A 27080-nucleotide genomic window follows, 5' to 3' on the forward strand; every position below is an offset into this window, starting at 1 on the left:
CGACCATTGTTCTTCATTGTCATAACAGCCATTGGGAAGTGGGCTTTGAATATAAGAAACGTACGAAAAACGATACAGTAGGTAACGAGTCAGAGATGTACGACCGTCTTTTTAGCTCACCAAGCATCACTTGGTGTCCGTCGTCTCTAATAAGTTTTCAAAAATCTTATCCGCTGACACTACTTGACCAATTGATACCAAGCTCGGTATGAATATTTCTTGCATTGGGGTATCGTCCATAGAACTGATGTGGAAATTTTTGATCCGTCGGAAAACATTGCCGCCGTTACTAAAAATAGAACATAGGGGTCAGACAGTATATATATATATCCAAAACTGTTTGGTTTAGCCAAATTCTGACGTAAAATTTTTCAAAACGATGAGATCTATCTGTGGTCAAATTTCTATTTTAATCTGTTAAGCCATGTTGGAGTTATTGTCCTTTTTTGACATTTTTTTTGATATTTTTAATGTTATTTCTTTCAAAACCTCTGACACTACTTGACGAATTGGAACCAAACTTGGTATGAATGTTCCTTGGGGTATGTTGCATATAAGTGATGTGGGGATTTTTGTTCCGTCGAAAAACGTGGCCTCCGTTACTAAAAAATAGAACAAAGTGGTCAGACTAGTTTTTCACACGTCTCCAAGACAGTTAGGTTTAGAAAAATTATTTCAATAGCGGAAATTACCCTTATTATGTGGCCTTCAGAAGTCTTCAGGTATCAAAGTTGTCATGTGACTCCTTATCTTGAAAACTAAAATAGATAGAAAGAAACTTTCTATCACTGAAATGATCCTTTTGATAGTCCTACCAAAGTCTTGAGTCAAAATTGTTGGACAACTCCTTGTTAAATTTATTGCCCTTGAAAGACAAACTTTAACAGGTGAGCGATTCAGGCTCTTGGGGGTCTCTTGTTGTCTATTACACTGATATCAAGTAATTAGAGAACCATTCTACATTTCTTGAAGTTTCAACACCTAGTGGTTGAGCTTACCATAAAAACATACCATTCGATTCATTGATTATAGTATATACTGTTCAGGAGTTGTTGTCCCCTTTTGTATTTAGTATCGTGGTAGTTATGGTTACAAGGTCAACATTTTTGTATTTAGTATCGTGGTAGTTATGGTTACAAGGTCAACATTTTCTAATCGCACTAGCCGAACTATTTTGTTTCTAAATCCACAGTCATTTTATCCTAAAATGGTTTTCAACAAGATTGAAATTTAAAGCACTACATAATCTCTGCCTTCAGCGCAGCACTTGAATAAATATCAAATTTGTATGATTATTGTGGATGACTTAAGATGTTACTTGATAATGTTAGATAGTATGTAGTATTTCTTTACCGTAAGCATAATGTGATAGTATATCTTTTGTTATCTACTGTAAGTGTACATCAATTGTGAATTTGATTTTTTGACCTTCGATAAATATGGTGCCTGGAAACCTGAATTGAGGAAACATAAAATGCCTGTACAGTTAGGTTTAATTGTGTATGAATGATCTTGTTTCAGTAGAATGATTATGCAGTTATATCACAGTAATTTAGGTACAGGTATTCTTAAGAATCCTGCAAAAGGTCACAAGTAGAAATAATATTTGTAAATGTCATAACAACCTGAAATATTGTAGTGAGGGAAATATTTGATAAAATAATCAATAAATAGTTTTATTAAAGGTTTGGAAAGTAATACAATTAGACAAATCAGTTTGGTTGAATCCCATTGAAAAATATGTCCTGACATATTTGTTTAATACATATTAATTTACAACCAGTAATTTTTTTAACTGTTTCATTTCTTTTATTGGTTCTCAAGTTACTTTTATGTGGGTTATACTAGATGCATTTACACTAGTAAGAAAGTTGATAAAAATAAGCACTTATCTCCTTTTGCACGGTTCTTAGGCCAACTTGTACTTCATTTTTTTTTTACAAAATTGAAAAATCATATGTTTTAACTTCTACCTCTGATTTTGCCTGAAACTATATAATTTTAATCATCCTTCCAATGATCATGTTTTAAATTCAGCATTATACTATGTTATGCAATATTATTTTATATTATATTTTTATATTATTAAAAGATAATTAAAGTGTATGACAATGCTTTCGTTCTCAAATATGCTACAATGTTTTTTTTTCAATCGCACAGCAACCTTTTTTAAGGCGTAATTCATCGGTAACTAATAAGGGACTAATAAGGCGTGATGAGTCGGTATTTGACATATCTCATGACGTCAGGTCCTCTGGTTATAACTAGTAAACGACAGATTTAAGCTTGTGGTCCAAGCATGCTCTGAAAGATATAAATAGACTAAAAATGTTCATTGTCGTAAAATAACAGGATGGTACTAGCAAATGAAGAAAAATAAAGTAAATCTGAAAATCAGAGGCCACGTAGCTCGTAAATGAAAAAAAAAATGTGGTAAATCTCAAAATCAGAGGCCACGTAGCTCGTAAATGAAAAAAAAAATAAGTAAATTTTAAAATCAGAGGCTACGTAGCTCGTAAATAAAAAAAAAAGTAAATCTCAAAATCAGAGGCCACGTAGCTCGTTTATTTTTGTTAACTTGACGTCGAAAATGCAATGACAACTGTTACTTAGATTAATTTCAAGTTTTCACTTATAAATCTTAGAGCAAAAGACAACGATTCAACCTTTTGTAAAAATTTGTTGATCCTGTATGTTTGTCTGTTGGTTTCTTTTAAGTGTAAGCGTTCAAATGGTTATTTTGTATCTTAATGTCCACCTTTTTGTGTAAAAATAAAACTCACCGATTTTTCTCAATTAAAGGGCAAAGGGACCTCCTGCAATTGCAAAAGGGCGACATGACTAAACTTGAATTTTTCTGATACAATAATATAGGCAGGTTTATCAAGTAGGTCTTTCCAATATCATCACGACCACCTTGTCAAATTTGAAACAAAACTACCTTGACAATATGCAGTCTGTTATTATGTTATCAATTTAAAATAGACATGTTTCAATTACCAAGGCGTAAACATCTGCATGTATAACTAGTTTGCAACCAGGTTCTCGGAGAAAAAAGAATGTCACATCATAGCACTGCATGAATTACTAATAAATGCTTGGTCACTGTCGGAAATGGGGTAGTAGTGGTAGCTAGAAAACATCTTGGGGAATTTGTTGTATATAGAAAATGCAGTAATGAATCATTTTCAGACAATGTACAATGTTGAATCAAAACATCGTGCGACTTCCCTGAAAAGTGACTTTAAAGTATGTGACCTATCTTCTTTTGTTTACTTCTCAAATATTTGCAATGCGCTATTCGTTTTCGTTTTATCTTACAATGGAGCTTGTCTAATCTGACTCACATGAGCAGTTTTATTGGATAAGGTAAATTGTAACAATATTCTAGTTTAAAACTTTAAAGGTTCAGCTAAAAAAATCGTAAGCGTAAAATTAGTCGTAAGTTATGACGTCATAGTAAATCAAAGTATTGTTACGTCATAATTTACGACTAATTTTACTCTTACGATTTTTTGTGAAAAGGGCCACAGACTTTACGGAAGGAAATGTACTTTACTACAGGATGCAGAATAACACATGAATCGAATTAGATATGTTCTTCATTTTAATAGACCCTAATATTGAATAGGAAGTAAGTTTGTTGAAAACAATTAAAAAATCTTTGATCACTTTGCTTTGTAACTGATTTGTTTTCGTTATGTTTTCCCATGTTTTTCATAGCATGTTTTCTTTCACTTTGAAAAATTATCCTTATTCAGTATGACAACTACAACCGTGTATGAGTCTATTATTACTTGATTTGCAAGAAAACCTTGTCAATATGCATGTTCGTATAGTATATTTACTCCATATTTTCAGCAATTAATAAAAGTAGGCAGTGAGTGAAATAAAGTCACTGTTATACGAGGTATAACCTAAAATAAATCAAATTAATTGCTTTTAGGATTATCACCAGCTGCTTTTATTCAATTCTTGGTAAAGAACTATTTACTTACGTACAACTACCTCTTCATTGGCAGAAGTACATAAAGCACAACCCAAAAATCGTTAAAAACTATTTAAAGTTGATGTCTTTGTTTACATTCTTAACCGCCTTTAATCTCCCTGAAAATAATGATAAAAATACCAAAAAAAGTTAGATGTAATTAAACTAGTCAAACCAACTCCGTTGAATTTTGTTGAAAGATAATTTTCGTTAGCCATATTTAAATGGAGGAGGGTTGTGATTACGCCAAAGTACGTTAACCCCGCCGCCCTAGTCAGGAATTTCTGGCCTCTGTATGTATTGTTTCACTTTCAGTTTACTTTCATATTGCTGGAGTATATAGGGACAACTATTTCGCTGTACCTCTGTATTATGTTGTTTTTGGGCCAGCTGCAGCCTGCCCTGAGGTGTGAGGGATTCCTTGTCGTTCATTGAAGACCCATGGGTGGCAGTGTGCTGATATTTCTCATGGGATTGTTGCCTCTTTGATATATTCACCATACCCATTCTCGTAATATTGTATCACCAGCCGGGTATTGACTGACAAGCAAAAATTCGGCCTGATTTTTTTACTTCTTTCTTGACCAACATGTCATTTTTAGCTCACTTGTTCCTTGGGTATCCTGCATAGATCTGATGTGGTTTTTTTTTTTTTTGTGATCCGTCGAAAAACATGGTTGTTGTTACTAAAAATAGAACAGGGGTCAGACAGTAGTTTTTAGGTCATATCTCCAAAACCGTTAGTTTAAGCCAAATTCCGGCACGCATAACAGAATTCAGCACGATGAGATCTATCTGTAATCCGTGTAAGAACATGGCTGCCGTTACTAAAAATAAAACATAGGATCAGACCGTAGTTTTTCGCATATTTTATCTCCCAAACCGTTAGGTTAAGCCAAATTCTTTCAGTTGTTGAAATGATCCTGTTTATAAGGACTAAAAACGTCTTCAGGGATAAAATTTGTTCGAGAACTTTTTGTAAGAGTTTTTACTCTTTAAAGGTAAAAAATGACGTTTTTTTTAGCTCACCTGGCCGAAGGCCATGTGAGCTCATGCCATCAATTGGCGTCCGTCGTCGTTGTGGACATATTTTAAAAAATCTTCTCCTCTGAAACTACTGGACTGACAGTTTTTAAACTTAGCATGATTGTTCCTTAGGGGGTTCTGCACAAAATGACCATTGGGATTTTTAATCCATGAAAAAACATGGCCGCTGTTACTAAAAATAGAACATAGAGATCAGATTGCAGTTTTTGCAAATAACTCAAAAACCGTTGCTTTTTGCAAAAATCCGTCTGAGGGTAATATTTTCAGCGTCATGATACGGACCTATGCCGAAATTTTCAAAATGTTTGATCTACTGATGTAGGAGTTACGACCCCTGAAACAGTTTTTTTTTATTTTCGCATGTGCAACTTTAAAAATCTCAAAATCCATCGCACAGAATTCATTGAAAGCTGGCATATATGTTCCTTAGGGTATCCCACACAAATTGACCGTTGGGATAGTTCATTCATAAAAAAACATGGCCGCCATTACTAAAAATAGAACATAGGGGTCAGATGGCAGTTTTTTGCAAATAACTCAAAAACCGTTGCCTTTACCAAATTTCTGGCATTGGGTAAATTGTTAAGCATAATGAGAAGGACCTATGCCGAAATTATCAAAACCATTCATTGACTAATGTAGGAGTTACGACCCCTGAAACAGTTTTTTTGTTGTTTTTTTGTTCATATGTACAACTTCTTCTCTAAAACCATTTAAGATCATTGAATGAAAATAAGAATAATAGTTTTTTTAGTGTATTGTGCTCAAAATGACTGTTGTGATTTTTAATCCGTGAATAGATATGGCTGCCTATACTAAAAATTGAACTTAGGGTTTATAAGACAGGTTTTTGAAAAAAAAAATCAAAAATTGTTGTCTTTAGCAAAATTCTGGTTCAGGTCATGAAAATGCTATGAAAAGCATTTCCTGCATTTGACAATTTAGTTGATTTTAACTTAGCCTGTTTCATTCCTCAAGTTTTTCAAATAAGCAAATGGTTAACCAGGTGAGCGATTCAGGCTCTCTTGAGCCGTTACTTTTTTTGTTTTTTTTACAGTTTTCAGCCAATATCTTGAAAATTTTAATAGATAAAAAGAAACTTTCAACTGCTGAAATGATCTTTATGTCCTACCAATTAAAGTCTTCTTGAATTTACATTGTTCTACAACTTCTTGTTTAATGCATTGCCCATGAAAGTAAAAAATTAACAAGATAAGCGATTCAGGGTCCTGGAAACATCTTGTTCTTAAACAGTAAACGATAGAAATATACCGAAATTAACCGAATCAGATAGGTGCGTGGATTGTTCTGAAAATTGAGATGCAATTTGAACTTCATGGTGTTTTTTTTTGTATAAGAAACGTACAACATCACTTAATTCTATATTTGGTGTATAGAAATATTTTTTGTTACATAAAACCGTAACAATAAGACCTTGTCATAATACACTGTTTGCAGTGGTGTTCAACATTCTGATAACATTTATCTCATGTCATACCGATTGCTCATAAAAACGCAACATGTCTTTGTATACATGAGCCTCATATGTGTATGATTCAAAAGTTTATAGCGATATCAACTCGAGGTTCGTTATAAACCAATTTTCATTTTTATTCACATTGATTCGAAGTCAACTTGGTTATCCGTGTCTCCCTTTGTGAGACAAAGCTTCGGAGCTCTCATTAGGAAATAAAAGGCTAGTCTCGATTATCTTGTAAATACACGTACAATGTTTATTCAGTGACAAGGTGGAGTTTAAAGTCTAAAATCGGCCCCAAAATTAAAAAAAAATATATTTCATTTGTTGTGAAAGTATTTGGTTTATATTTTAACAAGTAATATGATAACATCATGTCTGTAAATATTAGTTTCAAACGTAAATGTTTAGATGAAATAATGACGTAACAATAAAATGTATTTGTATATGTAAGAGAAATCAAGGGAACCAAGGTTATAGCAGTAATCAAAAGAATGTAATCCAGGGACAAAGACCAGACATGGAAAACAGACATACACAACAAAGAACATAAAGTAACTAAAGAGTAATCAAGGGAACCAAGGTTATTGCGGTAATCAAAAGAATGTAATCCAGGGACAAAGACCAGACATGGAAAACAGACATACACAACAAAGAACATAAAGTAACTAAAATCATACATACACAGTAACAAAAGTAAATGAGCAACTCGGACTCCACTAAAAACTGGGAGCATGGACCAGATGCACTGGTAGGGTAAGCGTCCTCTGCTTTTCTAGAAACACCCGCCGAGTTGCTAATAAAAAGTCAAGTCCGGGGTAGACAAACGAGGAAAGAAAACTATGACCCGTTGAATAAATCAGTTTTCATGGTGCTGATGGATACACCATAACGATCCACGAGTTCATGATGACGACCATAAAACTTCTGTAGTGATGACTTCAATCTTGTAGCAACATAACCCTGTTCCAGAAGCCTATCTGTTAGAGTTCTAGCGCGATACAAAAAGGTCTGCGTAGTTTCGGCAAGCTCTGGCATAACATATGAGTTGTGATGTGAACACTCCATACGCAGGAGCCGAAGGGATGTTGCCACAGATGAAAGGAAAGTTGACAATTCTGAATGAAAAGTCATCACGTTTGTCGTAAAGTTTGGTCAATAGTTTTCCTTTACCATCGATTTCTAAGTGTAGGTCAAGATATGAGGCTGACTTCACAGTGTCTGTAGTATCTTTTATCTCAAGTTCTTTTGGGTAGATGCGATGTATCAAATCCCCGAAATTAGGATTGTTTAAAGATAACACGTCATCTATATATCGGAAACTGAGAAAAGTAAATGAGCAACTTGGACTCCAATAAAAAACTGGGAACATGGACCAGGTGCACCGATAGGGTAAGAAACTCTCAGAAAATCCCCAAATTTACGTGTTTTTTTTTAAATTAAAAAAAAAATTTTTGCTGAAAAAATAGTAATATTCACATTCTTCCACCAACAAGTGATTTTTATAAGTGGTGTATAACAACGTATTAAAGAAACATATCTAAAGGTGTTGGAGTGTGAAGGCATCAAATTTGAACAAAATTAGACGAAAAAGAAATGTTCGCGCAATATTCAAGTACACGTACATTTAGAACAGTATAAAGACATTATATTTAAAGGCCAGTTTAAATTATGAAGCCGCTTTCGTTTATTCTTACTATTATGTGAACTATTCACTAAAAGCTTTGGCAGTTAAAAGTAACTGGAGTCGGATATTGACGGCTTCACTTATTGTTAATAGTGTCCTTACACAGTTGAATCATAAAAATGTTGCATTTTAATACGCGCTCAGTATACTAACCGATGATATATGTATAATTATGATAATGAAGTAGAATACATTCTATACTAGACGGTAATGTATGACAGTTTCGATTATGCAACGTTTTACAACAGGTATGATTTCATTTATTTTACCATTCAAATCAAAATACTAAATTAATTCGTCACTCATTTGTTTCATATCTGTTGATAAGAGATTTATTTTTGTGATTTATATGATGAATATGATTTTGCAGAGGCATCGTTTTAATTGCATTGCGAAGTTACGTAAGCTTGTATGGTATTCTTTTGGTGAATTTCACACACTATCTTGTCATTTGAAAAAATCGAACTTTTATAATTTGGTACCACTAGAAAATGCCGTCTCAAAGATGTGTCAAACGAGCAAAATCTCCGAAAAGTTAAACATACGAAATATAAAATTATATTTAGGGATAGTTGATAATAGATGATAAAACCTTTCTCAAGCAAGCATACATTTAAAACAAAATGTTCAAAAATAAGTTACAACGTTTTAAGTTATTAATTTCTATTATGTAACAAATTGTATTTTTTTTGTTTGGTTCGTGTTGTTTAGAGTAAGCGAGTTTATTTCACCTATTTATATCAATGGCATATATCCTCTTTAAGTACTGCATTACTTATTTCGCCTGAAGTAAGCTATATGTCCAGTTGTAGCCCAAAATATTTGACATTTGCAACGCTGAAGAGAAGGACTGTAACCTTACCTGGGCACTTGGACAGTTTTGGTCCATTTGCATCGGAGTCCCAGTTTAGGGTTATTTTCAATTCGGTTTCTGTTGTTTGTGGTTCTGAATAAGGCTTTCTTGCTTTTTCTTTATTCCATTGATAGTTAGATTTCGATATTACAAAAGCTACTCTTGATTTCAATATAGAAGGGCATTATATCTTCGTGTTCAAACAAATGTTATTTATACTTTTATATATGATATATATATTTAATGTCTTCTAAATAAACAAGGGCGAATATAAAGTGCATAAATCAACTGTATAATTATAATATCATATAAGATATGTCTTAAGTTGGTACTTGGTATTTAGACATTCAGCACACACATAATTCATCTTTAACACACATTGTCTTATCTCTTCAACATTTGTTCTTGACCTTCACTCCGTTTTTTTTTTTAAATATATTTGACGACTAGTACACATTTAGTTTGATTGTTAAGTCCAAAATATTAACTTTTGAAGAAGGAATTAAATAGTTTTTTTTATATTTACTGAATGCAATCCACTTAAGCTAAGGAAGTTTTTCACAGGGACGTAACCCAAACACACGACAACCTGGTTGGCGGTCTCATTTGGGAAAGGAAGAACAGTAAACATTTTTCTACTTTAGTTCATTGCTCCAATCGGACAGGAAACAGACCTGTCAGGTTGGAGAGTTACTTCCCTTTGCTCAAAATTAAAAAAAAAACGAAGTCGAAGTCGAGAATATGAAAAAGGTCTATTGTTTGCATCGTATAGTAATTTTGACCAACCTGTAGTATAATTACATTCTTTATAAGGTAACAAAAAATCTATAAAAAAAACCTAATCTTTTTACAGAACTTATCTTTATTGTACTCACTGGAATTTCATTTGTGATGTCTTTGTTATTATTATTTTTTTGCAAATAATTTTAGCTATATATCGATTTTCGATGGTAAGTATTAAAAGTTCTTTAAGGTCACATCAATACAATGTCAAGACAGCCTAGGATATTTTTGCAAGTAATAATTACCGTCTCATGACATAAAACACTCTTTACAGACTTTGAAGTAGGGAAAACATTTACTTGTGATTTAAGATTACGACAGTAAGTCGAAATTTGAATTTACTGTAGAACAGAGAGGTGTTACATTATTTCACATTATTTTAAAACATTTCGAGTCTTAAGTTCTGACTCCTTTCACCAAAGTGAGAGAAGGTTTAAGCTGGGTACTATTTTAAGACATGATCAATGATACTTAATGATAAAAATGCATACATACATCTTCTTTCCATGTTATCTAAACCTTATTATCATGATCTCATGCGAAACTTGCACAACTCATACGTTATACCAGAGCTTGCCGTAACTACGTAGACTTTTTGTATCGCGCTAAACGTCTTGCAATTAGGCTTCCGGAACATGATTATGTTGTTATAAGATTGAAGTCATCAATACAGAAATTTATGGTCGTCATGATGAACTCGTGGATCCTAACAGTGCATTCATCTGCACCATGAAAACTTATTTGTTCTGTGTGTCATAGTTTTCCTTCCTTTTTCATCTACCCCGGACTTGACCTTTTATTAGCAACTCGGTCTTTGTTTGTTTCTAGATTAAAAGTCGAAAGTAGTAGATCCAGGGGTTCCACTTGTTGGAATCCTTCTTTTTTAAAATAAAATTTTGTAACTTTCGTGCAAAATTAGGTCAAAAGTTAGCAGATAAAGGCATGAATCCCATTCCCAAATCTCTGGATTCGCACCTGGATAGTTTAAGGTCCATACCAAAGAAAATAAAGAAATCTTTAAGAATCTAATAGGTTGTAGCGTCGAGTTAAAAAGAAACTGTAAGGAATAGAGTCTGACATACTTGTTTTTTTTTAAGTTTTTAAGGTAAAACTTGTGTTATTTGTTTCTTTGAATATTTATGCATCTATAATAGCTTGATTATGTTTGCCAATATTTATCAATGTATGGTGTAAACATATTTAAGTTCACTGCACATTCTCACTAACTTACCCTGTCCATTATATTTTCATTCATCGTTGTTAAGACAACAGTTTGTGTGTACCAAAAACAAAGAAAAAAAAGACAAGATTCGTTATCATTTTTTTTTTCAATCCAATGCGAAGGGTTGTCTCACGTTTTGGAAAATGCTATTTTCATTATCACGCCCCTTTCTATAACTTAAAGCTATAAAACTGTAATTTCGTACATAAATAGATTATTCCTAAATTCAAAAATCCCGCAAAAGAAAATTTATCATTCATTAACTACTTCAGTTGGTTTCATAAAAGTTGTTTTCAGCTCAAACCACTAACTTAAGCTGCTTTCATAAATTTTGTTCTCAACTCAAACCACTGACTTATCAGGTGGCTTGAGTTGAAAGACATGAACAATGAAACCATCCAGTAGGAAAATGAAACAAGTGCTATCTTTAAAAAAAAAGATAGCCGACGCAGTAAAATTGTTTTGTTTTCACTTGTAATTTTCACCAGGAAATAACGCATGGCACGCAATTTAAATTTCCTTTTTCGAACCCCACTAAGTTATCAGTATTTGGCCAATCAGGAAACAGAATTTTGATCAGATGATTTGCGTTTCAATGGAAGAGCGTCTTTAAGGTCAAAGGGTAAAAAGCGAAACTATACCGACTGCGTCGGAAAAAAGGCTAACTACATATCAAAACCACTTTCTATTAATTAATTGAAGTTCCTCTAAATGACGAAATATTTTCAACTCAATAGACAGCTTCAAATTGTTTGTGGGTTTTCACTTTTAAAGGACATTTCGCAGCGGTGACTGTCTCTTTGTAATGACACTACGATATAGGTTTTACTAATTGACAATGACATAGAAGAAACAGTTTGATTTATTACAAAACTATCGATATCTTAATTCTCTTAAAATCCCCGATCTATTTATTTGCGATTTAATTCTATTCAGTTTTAAATTTAAAAAAAACATTCATGTTTAACTAATATTTATCATAAATATTTTATTGACTTTGTTAAGTTCTGATTTTCCAAGATATTCATTTCATGTATTTTATTTCTTCTGTCCAGAATTTGATAGCAAACAAGTAATCAAAATGCTATACTTTTCGTAATCATCTAGATAAATATATATAAAACTACCCCTTTAGTATAAAGTTGAATTCCCAAATAATGCAATATATTCTAAGTCTAACTTAACTTTCAAATCTTTTCAGAATTCTGCATCTGACAATCCAGAAATTGTTGTTGAAAGTCAATATATAAGTACTCCACCTACAAACGGTCACGTATCTCCACACCGGCTGGACAAAAGACGATCTCCCACGCCTGTTTCTAGCCAATCAGATCATAGCTTTGAAAACTATCACCAGACTTCTCCACATACAAACATTCGGGAACCAGTCCAAACAACTAGTGGCATAAACCCTTCCACTACTTTTGAACAAGAAGAGTATATTGTTCCGGAAGAGGATTATCCCGTGTCCGACGAGGACGATTCGGAGAGTAGTTTTATTATCCATTCCCCTCCCATTCCAACAGAAAACAACACAACTGTTGCTGATTATGAAAGTAAGCAGATAGACCCTAATAAATACGAACCACCGGACCTTCCACCAGACACGGGCTCAGGTATAATAAAATATAAGTTGTTGATTCGTGTTAATTGGGGATATTTTGTGACAAATTGTTCGAAATCCTCAGCCATTGCAACATTTCTATGGAACCAGAATATAAAAAAATCAAATAATACAAACAGTAGGCCTATGTCTTTTTATATATTTTAGCATTGCACAATAAATTGGTAAAGGTGCAATGTCAGGGGGATCTCAATTTATTTGGAAGTCTTGCACCTTAAACACCCACAAAACAAAGAACAATCTTATAATATCTCGCCTGGACTTCCATGAAATTGGGGTGTACTGCAGAACTCGATCACAAAAATAAATTAGGTATAATCGAAAGTTTTTCAAATTTAGTTAGCTCTCCCCCAAGGTGCAGTGACAGACAAGGGCGAATGGTGTACATTATATTGTCTTTGTCAATGTATATACATATGACTTAATTCAAGGCAAAACATATGTGGTAGTTTCCCTTTTAGAACACAAACGGAAGGTAATTTGAAAAATATGTTGATTGTTTTTAAAGAGATGCTGAAACAATTTTTCTCCTTATTTGATAACCATGATTTGTCTTTACAATCTGCAAAAATGTATCCACGCCAGGGTAAAATTTGTCTAAATTTTAAAACGTACAAAAAACATGGGTTTCCCAATAAAAACTGCAATATTTGACTGTCAATATCGAAGTAACCGTAAAATTTTTCGTCTAAATTGAGAGAAAACATAAACAAGCCGAATGACTAGACATTTAAATGTATAATCTCGTTATAGCTTTACCAATAAATTGATATTAGTATGAGTTGAAAAGCCAAATCCAACTTTAGAATGATATTTATGTTCGTATTGCACCACTCATTTACTCTTTTGCATGAAAAGAAAAGGAAGACGACCACAAATCTGACGTCTCTGGAAGAGCATCTTCCCAATCAGCAACAGTAAATACCAACAAGCCAAAAGAAACACCAGTAACTTCAGATTTGAAACCGCCATCCAGACCTGGAAGTGCGCTGTCGTCTGCTGCCTCCACCTTATCATCGCCGCGTCAAAATGATCTAAACAGGTCTTTTGCTTCTGAAAGTTCTGTTCGCTTTGCAGTTATTGATCAAATTATTGATGCACAAAGTCAGTCAAGCCTAAAGGATGCTAAACAGCTAGTTGACTCTATCCAGCAAGAAAGTCCTCTTATTTCCCCGACGTCAGAATCATCATTTGTTGAAAGCTCTCCGTCTTCCCCACCACAGCACTTATTGCCATCACCTTTACCACATCGAATCCCTACACCTCCGCCGTTTTTACCAAGTCCACCTGTGTCAAGCCGCAGCACATCAATTCCATCACCATCTTCTGCTTCTGTATTCAAGAAGTACCCATCCAGTCCTCGTACACAAGGTCTTGGAAATATGGCAGAAGCTGTTGCTAATAGAAACAGTTTATTATCTGAACTTAAGCAATTACATAGTAGTAGATCGGATACAAATTTAAACGAACAAGGTGATCAAGATGAAACGCCTGTTGAATATAGGAATGGACGAACGTCTGAGGACATACTTCGTCCTGCCTCCTTTACTAATGGGGATGTTAACAGATCACCAAGGTAGTAACTTTTTATTAAAGAAAGGTTAGAAAAAGATGATCTATCATTATCAAGAAGACCTGATGCTAACAACATATTGTTACCCAATCCTCAATGAATGACATTTTAATTATAAAAACGTTTTCGGAAAATTTACCCAAGAGATTGAATTTAGCACAACCATATACTCATGTCAAAATTCGTCATAACAATACGATACAATACCCTGCTACCTGAAAAGTCTTAGCATTTGGGATTTCATCAATGTGATCTTATATTCAGTCAATCAGCAGCTTGTTATCTCTAAGATAATATACATTCAAATTTGTTAGGCCATAACCAACAGTGAAGCTGGTTAAGGTTAAGAGAGAGTCCGGAAGTCTTGTCGGCCCTCTTTAATTGATGTTTTGATTAGAGTGCATTTCATAGTCCAATGACGAAACAGTCTCCATTCCTCTGTTATCTTAAAATTAGAACTCTACTTAGGCAAATGGTTAAACTTCTTTTTTTCAGAAGCTCGTCATTATCTCCTGCGTCATCATCAGGAAGTCTGTACTCACAAGGTCATCAATCTATTGGCGGAAATATGGATTTATTAAATGAGTTAAAAAACAAAGATCCATCTGAACTAAAGGTCACTAGAAAACCCCACGAAACAAAACAAGCAAAAATGGTATTTTCATTTGGTGATCCAAGTCCTTCACCTGCAGCGCCATCTAGTCCAACGGTACCGAAATCCAATCCAAGGGTAATGTTTTAATACTTGAAGCTGCTATTGAAATATTTTGTTCAACAGTATTTTTATGAATTTGTTCCTTATATCATGTAATTATATTTGTCTGTTTGAACTGAGACTTCTATGAGCACTATTAAATAAATCTCAAAGTAGGTTTGAATTCTTTGCCCAAAACAAAATGACGCTTACGTTCTTCGTCATAGATCATGTAGATATAACATTGCAAACACTGCAGTGTCATTTGTGTCCTTTAAATACACAATGAGCTAGTTGTAATACTCACTAGCGGGTCCTTGGTTGGGGTTAACCGGAAGTTTGGTGAATTTGTGGGTGGGTCATTTAATGAATATCTTGATTCACCCCTACTACGAGTGATCCTTTCTGTCAAGTGTCTGAACACTTCAATTGTTCTGTTATTATAATTTGTGCACAATACAATTTTGACGCTGCATTTTCGATGAAATTGCTGATTTTTTTTTTATTATTTGAATGTGCAGTTACCAGTAACCTAAAATAAAATATTGGGCGATATTACCATTTAGTATGAATGCAGAAAACGTTTATTTTCACCGAAAAAAATGTATATATACTCTTGGTAACAAATATTTCGTAAAATAAGGGACCTCTCCTAAGGCTGTGCTAACAGTAGAGTGATTCTGACTGTCAATTAATCCTTCTTGTTATGTACATATATTTTCCAAATCAACGATCTTACTAATAGGTATCTCTAAAAATAATCTGTTTTATTTGAGTTTTGAGTTCGTATTCTTTTAAAATTCAAATAAAAATGTTTTGTAGGGTCAAATATCTACCAAGTCTTCAGAGCTAAAAGCAATCAAAACAAAGTTGCCGACAGAAGCACTAAAAGGAGACTTTGATCCAAAGAACTTTTTAGACCAAGTCCCAGAAAATGATGCATCCGGTAAGCCATACCCAGCTTGGAAGAAACAGCTGTTAGCAAGACAAATTGCAGACAAAGCAAAGATTGAGGCCGAGGAAAAGAAGAAGGTTAGAGAAAAGCACTTCAGATATCTTCGATTTTTTGGAATGTAATAAAAATTAAAAAAAAAACATGAAAGCGCTTTAACGCAACACTGATTTTTCGTTTAATACTTTACGGTCGGAACCATAAAGTATGTGTATCATCCCATTTGTTACTAGTAATTGATATCAGAAGATGATATATATGCAGTTGCATAGAAATATAAACTTAATTCAATCTGTATACTTCTTGTATACAATTTATGTATTTGGTTCCCAGCTACTGATGAAAGGTTACTGCTTGAAGCAAGTGTACAGTATATTGGAATTGGCAATTTTAATGCTTTTCATTATTTACTACTATTCATTAAAAGTAACTAAACACATCAACAATTTAATGACAATTAGCATAGACTTACACAAAGACTGAAAAGACTGATCAGACCTAGGGCAAATCAAAATATAAGGATACCCAAACATTTCTTAATAATTGAAAAGATGACATTTTTTTACCTTTTTATAACAAACGACTTTCGATAGCACTATTATATTAGTATTTCGTAAAGAATCGCGATTATTCTTGTAGAGATGGCTAGAATGTCTGATACATATCATGTATTAATTGCCTTTTTATATACGTTATTGCAAAAACATAACGACAATTTAATTTGCACGATGTACAGAAATATTATTTTAATGACCGTAGGAAGAAGATTACGAAGCTAGGTTTAAAAACATGCCATTATGGAAACGACAGATGATAGAACGAAAAGAAGCACAGCAAAAGTAAGTACCAGTAATGTAGCAGTAATGTTTGATCGTTGTATTGTTAACTCCAAATTTTTGTCTAAAAATCAATGGCCAATTGTCTAATGAGCATAAAGCATGAAAAATAGAAGAAATTAAAATCCAAGTACATGGCCTAAACATTAAAATATTATTCAAGGGAACCAAGATTCTAGCGGAAATTGAAAGAATGTAATCCGGCGACAAAGACCGCGCATGGAAAACAGACACACACACAACAAAATACATAAAATAACCAAAATAATACATACAAAGTAACAATAGTAAATGAGCAACTCGGACTCCACCTAGAACTTTGAGCATGGACCAGGTGCACTGGTAGGATAAGCGTCCTCTCTTGGCTTTCTTAGAAACACCCGCCGAATTTCCAATGAAGAGCCAAGCCCGGGGTAAACGAAAGAGGAAAGGAAAACTATGACACGTTGAACAATTCGGTTCTCGTAGTGCTGATGGATACACGGTAACGATTCACAAGTTGATGATGACAACTATAAAACTTCTGTAGTGATGACTTAAATCTTGTAGCAATACAACAGGAAGCAAAGACATCTACGTACCTATGTCAATATGTTTAATATATACATAATTGGAGAAGTCATAATAATGTCAGACTGTTTTTTCCCGTTTGGCTTAAATTCCTTTAGCAACTTGAAAATCAAAGGTAATTCTGAAATGGCCCTTATTTTTAAACGCGAATTTCTAAATTTTCATGTTACTTCACTGCTGTCTTAGGAGTTTTCCGAAAATTATCCTTGCAGTTTTCATTTCAATGACTGCTTGTTTTGTAAATAAGAGAGTACATCCTAACTGTCTATAACAGTTGTCTTCATCGGAGGTAATCAGGTGTTCGTTTGTCGGGAATTCACAAAAGACATGAAAGATAGATAAAAAAAATTCACAGTGCTAGTTACTTTGATGTCGTAAAATTCCTAATTTTTGCCCATAATGAGCTCTTATTTTTGTAAAAAAAAGTGTTGGAAAGCTTGTAATGTTGTTGATTTTTTAGCTCACCTGGCCAAAAGCCATGTGAGCTGTTGCCATCACTTGGCGTCCGTCGTCGTCGTCGTTAACAGGTATACAAAACTCTTTTCCACTGAAACTACTTGACCAATTGGAACCAAACCTGGTATGAATGTTCCTTGGGGTATCCTGCATAGAACTGATGTGGGGATTTTCGATTCGTCGAAAAACATGGCCGCCGTTACTAAAATAGAAGATAGGGGTCAGACAGTAGTTTTTCACATATATCTTATAAACCGTTAGGTAAAGCTAAATTCTGACGTGGGTAAAAGTGTTCAGCATGATGAGATCTATCTCTGGTCAAATTTTGGTGTTAATCCGTTAAGCCATGTTGGAGTTATTGCCCTTTTCAACGATTTTTGCCATTTTTAATATTATTTCTTTCAAAAATCTTCTCCTCTGACACTACTTGACTAATTGAAACCAAACTTGGTATGAATGTTGTTTCTCGGGGCATCCTGCATAGAACTATTGTGGAGGTTTTTGATTCGTCGAAAAACATGGCCGCCGTTACTAAAAATAGAACATAGGGGTCAGACTGTAGTTTTTTTTTATATATCTCCAAAACCGTTAGGTTTAGCAAAATTCTTTCAATAGCTGAAATGATCAATATTAGTACAACTACAAAAATCTTCAGAGATAAAAGTTGTCAGATGACTCCTTGTAAGAGTTATTGCCCTTGAAAGAGGGAAAATGACTGTTATTAACAGTTTTCAGTCAATATCTTGAAAAATATGATAGATTGAAAGACACTTTCAATTGTTGAGAAGATCTTATGGTAAAACCTACCAAAGAATTCTTGAGTCAAAATTGTTGGACAACTTCTTGTTAAATTCATTGCCTTTGAAAGGCAAAATTCGGCCAGGTGAGCGATGTAGGCTCCTGGGAGCCTCTTGTTGTCATAGGATTGTGCTAAAATGAAAATAAACACTTTTATGTGAAAGTGTAGAGAACATTTGGTATGGAATACTAGTATTTTAATATGAATAAAAGTATTAATCAGTGTTATGTAAATTTGCAATGATTTATTTAATAATTTTTAGGAAGTAGGAAAGTACAAATATTTACAGAGTACTGGTAACAGATGTGATGAAGAACTGTGTATATTTAAAGATGACAAATTAAATTAAATATATACAAACAACATGACGGTCTTTCCGAAGTGAGAAATTCCTAGTGTATATATATATTCAAAAAGTATACTAACAGTGCAAAATGGCAGTATTTTAAATGAGAAGAGTACTTTTGATTTCGTATAATGTCTTGGATGTAATGTGCAATGAATGTAGACATTAATTGCTATATGTTAACGAATATCTATTATTGTTTTGTTTTACTACTCATTTGTGACTTGATAAATTGAGTTTTAATGTAGTATAAGTTCATTTTTATTACCATTGAATTTACGAATTTTTTTTATCATTTTACGTTTATTACATGTATCGCTATTTCAGTTAATTGTTTTTTTCTAAACGTTTTGTACAAATTATGTATAAAGAATTTATTGACTTATTTTTATTAAAATTGTACCAATTGCGTTATCTTTAAAACACAGTAGTTTGATGCTAATGATACATACCAAATATTACTGAATAATTTAATTTCTGATGCAGCACGCTTTCTGATTGGATGAAAAATTTTGTCCATCATCTCATAGACCAAATTTTGTATGTGACTGTGACGTCATCAACCTTTTTTGCTGATTGACTAGGGTTCAAAAGAGTTCAAATATAACGGGAATACGCAGAACATGTACTATGAACAGGGGCGGCTCCAGGATTTTAGATTAGGGGGTCGCACAGTTAAAATTTCTTGAGGTCAAATTTTTGAAATATTCTTCTAGAGTGGGTGCAATGTAAATATCTTTTGTGGTAAAGATAGCGAGAAATTAAAGTTTCAACCTAAAACCGCCTAAATCTACCCCTGGACACCCTTGCTTTGCAAATTTTAGGGGGGTGGACGCCCGCCACGCCCCCGCCTGAATCCGCCCCTGATGAAACATTAATCTATACATTCAACAATGACAAAAGGGAGATAATTCCAAATAAGAAAAAACATCTTATTTGAACAATTACATAGTGTAGATAAGCATCTCAATTTTTAGTTAGATCATCATTTTCTAATATGATTTGCAACTATAAAGATCTAGGAAACAATTCAATATTCTGCATTTGACGTATGTAATAAATCTGATTTTTTTTTTCGAATCTTTGGTTTCAAAATTGGTATAACATTTTTGTATATGCTTCTGGGATTTTTAACAACTTTTGCAATGCTTACGTTGAATCAGGCTTTCATTACACATATAAACTTTTGATGCTGATAATTATATTTTCTTTCATATGGTCATTATATTAAGATTTAGAACAAATGTATAAATGATCAACAAAAGGAGGTTGTTGTAAAGTTTCTTCATTCAATGGTTTTGCATTTGTATTGTAAAGGTTGCCTGATGATAGATTTTCAATTTCAAAACCTTAGACTTAAAAGATCCAGAAAGAAGTCAAAATTTTAATGTTTGTTTAAAGAGTGTATTTCATCTTGATAAAAAAAACCACATCTGTATTTAAGACGATTGTCCAAGTCAGCAGTGCAAAATAAAACTGAACATTTTTATCAAGATCCGCAAGCGTTGTTTTTCTCATAAATATTTAATGTCACATCAGTTGAATCCTAACAGTTACGAAACTTAATTGTACAATGTCATTTATAATTTACCATGTCACATTCAGTCATTGTTTCCCTTTTGGGCTGCATAATTATATTTGATAATACCTTAATAAATATTATAGTTATTCCCACAATGTATTTCTAATTACTATGCAATGTTGTTAATGTTATTAATGCCAAAATGTTGTTTTAACTGTTTTTAATTGTTATTGATAAAAAATTATGTAAAATCATGTATGATGACGCTTAGATTAGATTTGAAACATTTTCTTACCTACCATTGAAACAAGAATGACACACCTAAATTGGAAATTAAAAGTAAACAAGACAAAATACAATCCTTATGATATATTTCATTTTTTCGATCAGATTCAGAAGAAAGTAAAGAATTTTTTTTTCCATTTTTTTTTTATTTCAGCAATTTAATTAACTTTAAAAGGCAATTGTCGATTGAAATGTTTGTAATTCTGGCTCAAACCTAAGTAACTAGACCAATCGGATTCATTATGATATAATGTCAATCTTGTCATAACTTTATCTCAATTCTAAGAGGAAAGTAAAAAAAGTCATTTCTTTTAGTTTTTTCATTCTAGCAATACAAAAATTATAAACATGATGGTAAATGTAAATTGCATCTCAGTTAAGACTGATTGTAATTGACTGCTTCTATTATAATCCTGATTAGGCATGAGGTTAAGCTTATTTATGAGCTCAAAGTAATTCGGATTTTTTTTTATTTTAAAGATTTAGCAAATACGCTGGTTGGATTAGAGTTTTAAAAAATATATTGAAACATAGTGCAATATGTACACGTGTAACTAATTGTATATGCTTAGAGTTTATCAGTTCAGTAATTTTGCCATTACCCCTTAATTGCATTTCAGTGTTTACAGCTTTCAAGAAAAATAGTGTATAAAGGACATGTACATTTATTGTACAATTTTTGTTTACTTAACTGTAAATATCTAAATAGGATACTAGACGTAGGATTTGGAGGCTGGATAAAGTATTCAATGGTGCATTATTCGTGTATATTTAGAGACAAAAAAAATTGGAAATTCTTGTTGAATTTTTGTATGCTTAATGTGCTATCTTGGCTTATGGAAATCTTTAACAGGAAATATTGATGATTCATTAACCAGGTAAAAAAAAACTACAGAATATTTGGTAGAAAAAATACGACTATATCAAATTAAATACTTAAAGTACGATTGAAATTAGGAATTCAATAGAGCATTATTTATTTTTGTTTAGAGTCAAAAGCTTGTTGAGTTTTTTATGTTTCATATATATCTTGAAGTTTTGCGTTTTATCATTCCATATAGAAAAAAACGTTTACGCTTCTTGAGTTAAAAAAATACAATTATACCAAATATTTACATTAAATCGTTTCATGTTGTTTCATATATATTTTTCACAATATATACATATCAAAATGACTTTGTGATGATGACTGTTATAATGAGTATTTATATCGTTGATTCAATTGTGAGTAAAACATGTGATTATCATTTCGTTTTTTTATTTTATACGACCGTAACAAATTGCGGTCGTATTTTGGTATGGTACTATTGTCGTCCATAGCTACTTGGTTTTCTTGCGATAACTGATTGATTGATTGATTGTCGGGGTTTAACGCCCAAGCAGCAATATTTCAGCTATATTCAGGCGATGAACATGAAGTGGATGATAAAATGATTATGAAATGATGATGAAATGAAAAATGGGATGGGACACAAGGATAATTGGGTCGATAAATTTTGATTGCCACTGAAAATAGGGAGAGTTGGGTAGGGTCGGGCAATTTAGCCTCCTCTGGCGGAGCCCTATGGTTCCTGATCCGGGAGAATACCACAGTAGGGTTCTTTAACGTGCGAGGAACGTGGCATCCTTCCCAACACGGTGCACCACTATGGTTTGCGGTCAGGTTTTCCGTATTATAGCCTGACAACCCCAGCATGTAACACGCCAGGGGTACCCCATTCCACCACCTGGGGTACACAACCCAGTTGCTCTGTAGGCATTGCGTCCTAGCCCTCGGCTAGGGTTCTGAGCACTATTTAGTCGCCTTTTACGACAAGCTTAGCGCTGCTACAGGCCTATTCTTTTGTCACCCGGACCTGCACAAGGCTGCGATAACTGTAGTCGTGATTTACCAATTGTTATTTAAATAAGGTTCCTATTTAATTTGGACTTTGTGACTGTGCCATTTTAGAATAAGAGGCCAAAAAGGTTTTTTTTTTTTAAATGTAAGTCATTATGCTGTGTCGGAAACTAATATTGTGTCCTCACTTGCCCCCAACTATTCAGGGTTCGACCACTGTGGTCGTATCATGCTATGCTCTGTGAAGGCTGTATTAACATTGGTACAGATATTAAATACATCTTAAAGGATTAACCAGAAGAAAAAAACGGATTTCTGTCAACATTCAACTTTCTTGGGCAAAAGGTAAACTGAGGGCTCAATAAGAAGAATACCCTAACAATGAAAAGAAAACAGTTATACTGTATCTTACGCATGTCATCCGTTCTGGACTTTGGTAGTTTGTACCAAAGATGATTTTCTTATGACTTGCACATAATTTGCAAAACTGTTATCAAACATTGTAGCGTATTAATGCTAATAATGATTCACTGCGACACAATATACAGGTCGACACAAGAGTTATGTTTGAGAGATCGACCGACTTTCTCCCAAGTTAACAGTCTTTCAAATAAACTACATGATGGAAACCTCTACTACATTTTCTATTTTACTGATTTGTTTTATAATTCTCAATAAACTCATTATCGCTGACTTATGTTGCATACATAGTAACATAGATAAATGCCTTTGTTAACATATAAGAAAATTTTATCATGTACGTAAGGTACATTCATTTTGAATTTTATCAAATTTCATTTCTTTTGTTTATTTATCAATTGTTTATCAAATGTATACAACAACCAAATGATCTGTATATTTAGGAGACTCCTTGATTTCTTATTCCTTTACTTAAATTCGAGTAAATGTCTTCTGGGCTCAAATTCAAATTTGGAGATATGAACTTAAGCAGTATCCATAGTGAAAACATGGTAGAAAGCAGACGTTCGACCAGACAAGATGGTGCTAAATCGCTACCTTTTGTTGAAGAGGATTCACAAACTGACGTCGTTCTGCTTGTAGAAGGAAAACGTTTATACACGTCACGTGCTCTACTGTCTATGTCATCACCTGTGCTTACCCGGATGTTACAGACTCCGGATAATAAAGAAAAAAGGGAAATTCCCTTAGAAGGCAAATCATATGACAATATTCTAGAACTTTTATACATTCTGCATCCCGCTTACCAAAGAAGATTATCTGGTGAGTCATCTAAGCTGGTTTAATTTCACACGGCAGAACATACAATATTATATTATGTACTAGTACGTCTTGGCGAGTTTACATTTTTTCCGGTTGACACAATTATTAGTCTAATATTTACATGTACGTGCGTTTCCACTCTATCGACTTGCCCCAATGACTTCTGTTTATATCTACAAGGCGTGTGATGAATTTGTTTTTATCTGTATGACAGGGAAAATATAAATGTATTAGACAGCACTAATACAATGTATGCCCAATGTCTCTTTCAGTATTTGATCCTTTGAAAGAGCGTTTGTGTTTTTAACGTTAAATTGTATCATTTTTCTACGTCTACGTGCATCTACAGATTATGGCAGGCATGTAATTCCTTAAGTATGGAATAGTTCATATTTTAAATTCAAATATGGATGTATTTCCCATTATTGTTGATTTTGTAAAGCAATCTTTGAAGTTGCAGAAATAAGGTTCATATTGGTCAAAGACATACATGTTTGTAATCTATTGTAAATATGCCATGATTGCTGAAGAAATGTTGTAATTAGTCTCAATTACATCGTTTCTTCTGTTAATTTGCCTAAAATGTAAAGGGTTTATTTTACAAATGAATTATTAATGTTTCTAGTTCTGTTGATATTGAAATGGTTTCTGATTTCCCTATTTAATTTCTTTATATTGAACATACTAGACGGAATAAATCGTAACATGAAAAGATCTAGAGGTTTTAGGGGATTGATTCACTTATAATGCAATTATTTCATGCGGTCGAGGCATGTTGTCGTTTTGATGAATACTTTTTGTCTTTAATTTTCAGATCACACCATTTTCATGATATTGTCCTTGGCAGAGGAATACCAAATATATAATTTAAAACAAAAATGCGAAGAATCCCTTTTAACATTCCTGAATAACGAAAAACAGGTTACTGACGATCTCCTATTGAAATGTCTACAAGTATCTGACCAATACAAACTGTTCGCTTTGTGGACTAAGTGTCTTCATCTTTGCTCCAAACCATCAGTTTCCATGGCATCGTTTTACCAGAGCAACGAATACGACAAATTGTCACGATTTCTTAAAAGCATGTTAGAAGCTTTCAAAGGAGTTCCGCGCGATGAAGTTCCGAAAGGATCTAATCTAAAAGTTCGCTTAGCAGGACGGAGAGACAGTACAATGCTCGTTCATGATACTAATATGGACAAAGCATACTCAAATTCATTTACTCAAACTAAAGGCTATATGTAAAGGAATATGTCACACAAAGACAGTGTGTAAAATTGTACATAACCAACAAGCCTTTCAGAAAACAGACAATAATAATAAGTCAGAATTCAGAAAAAAATATGACGTAAAAGTAGTTAAGTAGTACTCCAGCTAAGAATCATGCAAAATGTGATTCATGGTTGGAAAGACTACAAATTTTCATTTTTGACATTTTGTTTAAAATGTTGTAGTAAACAGAAATTAATATGTGACTTCCCGTGTAATCCCTGTTCATAGGAGATATAAATTACAAAGAATGTACTGCAGAATTCAAAATTACAATGCAGACAACTAATGATACTGAAATACAATAAAAACTAATGAGTTTTCAATGTGAATTATTTCCTAAGAACAGACAAAGTGGAATGGATGCTTATATATTTCATCATAAAGACCCATAAAACAAATTAATAACAAATATAAAAAATGTGTAGTCTTGTCCGTCGTACCAGACTCTTTATGCATTTTACTACCATTTCACCGGTCTTCCAAGTTGATATATATACTAAATTTTATTGCATATTATGTAGAATACAATCAAGCGTCGTCAACTTATAATCTTTTATTGCACTCACCCCAGCGTGTAACACGCCAGGGGTACCTCATTCCACCACCTGGGACACACATCCCAGTTGCTCGGTGGGCAGAGCGCCTAGTCCCCGGCCAGGTTTCTGAGCACTATTTAGTCGCCTTTTAAGACAAGCTTAGCGCTGCTGCAGGCCTATTCTTTTAACACCCGGACCTGCATGGGGTGGTATGCCAAATGGGACTATTTCATTATGGTAGTGTAAGATAAGTGCAGATGCTACAATGTATCATTCACTGTATCGTGTATTTTAGTACGGTTACTGCCTCGTGACATCGGAAACCCGGAGATGTTTGACAAATAAAAATAAAACTTTGCTTTGACAAAAGTATAGGAATTTCGATAAAGCATTTCTCAGGAATGGTGTCAGTCTGTGGTCTGTTTGAAGATATTTGAGCTGCGGGTGCTCCAGGGCCTTACAAGTACATGGCTAGTATTGTCTGCACCAGACGTAATTGTTGAAACTATATTCTAAGACTTTGGCGTTTATGTTAATGTACGTGTGTCGGAGAGTTTTGTGTTCATTTATCTAGGTGTTCCATGTAAACGGACATCGAACCTGAATAGGACGCAAATTGGCGCACTGCTACGATGCATCATGAACTTGGTGTGTGTGTGTTTTTTTTTTTTTTTTGTAATGATATCCTTAATCAGAATGGTGAATTTAAAAATAAATGAAAAAGTTTAATACTGGTCATTTACAACAATAATCTTATGTCTAGAAACGTTTGAATTCAGTCTTCCCATTTTTTTGCAATTTGACGATTATTTGAGGCAGAAAAAATATAAATTGACCCATTACATGAGTACTATGATTTCACCATGTATTGAAAACAATCCCTCTTTTTGGTCATCTCTTTACTGCATTGCACCTTTCATAAAGACAGCGTGTTTTTATCTTGTCATTGTTTTAAGCAAACTTTTTGTCAGGGAAGTAGACTGAACTTGACTTATAGATCGTCGGCAACCAAATTACGTAACCAGGGTAGACATTTTAACATATAATTGCCAAAATAATACTCCACGGGTTATTCGCCTTGCAAAGTTTGCATTAAGATATCGCTCCGCCACCGATCATACTCCATGTCAAATATGTGATGTTTACTTTACGTACGACATTGGCGCATAACGATATTAAGGCTATTTAATGTGTAGTCTAGAACTGCAAGATTTCAATGATCATATGGTATTAACTATTTAAATTTTGACGCAGAGAGCTGGACTATTTTGTCAAATTGACCCGAACATTCGCACTCGCAGGGAGGAAAGCTCAATTGAGATTTGCCAATTTATTTCTCTCGATCTGACCCTTTTAATGAAGATGTCGGGAGCTTCTAATGACGGATTCTCGGAGCTGCAATGTACACTTTTTTGTGTAGTAAGTATAGATTACAGTGGCGGATCCAGGGGAGGGTGCATGGGGTTTACACCACTC

At 33.6% G+C, this 27080-nt stretch overlaps 2 protein-coding genes across 3 annotated transcripts in view; both read left to right on the plus strand.

The window, feature by feature from the left end:
- LOC148601246 (uncharacterized) overlaps positions 1-21961 on the plus strand; it is a 40159-nt gene extending 18198 nt beyond the window's left edge. The window contains exons 5-10 of one of the 2 annotated variants that reach the window (XM_088556691.1): positions 12259-12673; positions 13540-14257; positions 14750-14984; positions 15771-15980; positions 16660-16739; positions 18824-21961. In XM_088556691.1, coding sequence (XP_088412817.1) covers positions 12259-12673; positions 13540-14257; positions 14750-14984; positions 15771-15980; positions 16660-16739; positions 18824-18830 — 1665 coding nt within the window. In that variant the 3' untranslated portion in view covers positions 18831-21961. The remainder of the gene's footprint in view (positions 1-12258; positions 12674-13539; positions 14258-14749; positions 14985-15770; positions 15981-16659; positions 16740-18823) is intronic. The other variant, XM_088556692.1, reaches the window with a different exon arrangement.
- A 1435-nt stretch (positions 21962-23396) lies between these two features.
- Positions 23397-25523, plus strand: LOC148601247 (uncharacterized). The gene is made up of 2 exons (XM_088555387.1): positions 23397-23796; positions 24611-25523. The coding sequence occupies exons 1-2, from the start codon at positions 23460-23462 to the stop codon at positions 25039-25041; spliced, it is 768 nt and encodes a 255-aa protein (XP_088411513.1). The 5' UTR covers positions 23397-23459; the 3' UTR covers positions 25042-25523.
- Positions 25524-27080: the final 1557 nt, after the last annotated feature.

The sequence above is a fragment of the Perna viridis genome, chromosome 12 (assembly GCF_037379345.1).
Source record: "Perna viridis isolate PV_CMFRI_1.1 ecotype Kerala chromosome 12, ASM3737934v1, whole genome shotgun sequence".
Classification (NCBI taxonomy): domain Eukaryota; kingdom Metazoa; phylum Mollusca; class Bivalvia; order Mytilida; family Mytilidae; genus Perna; species Perna viridis.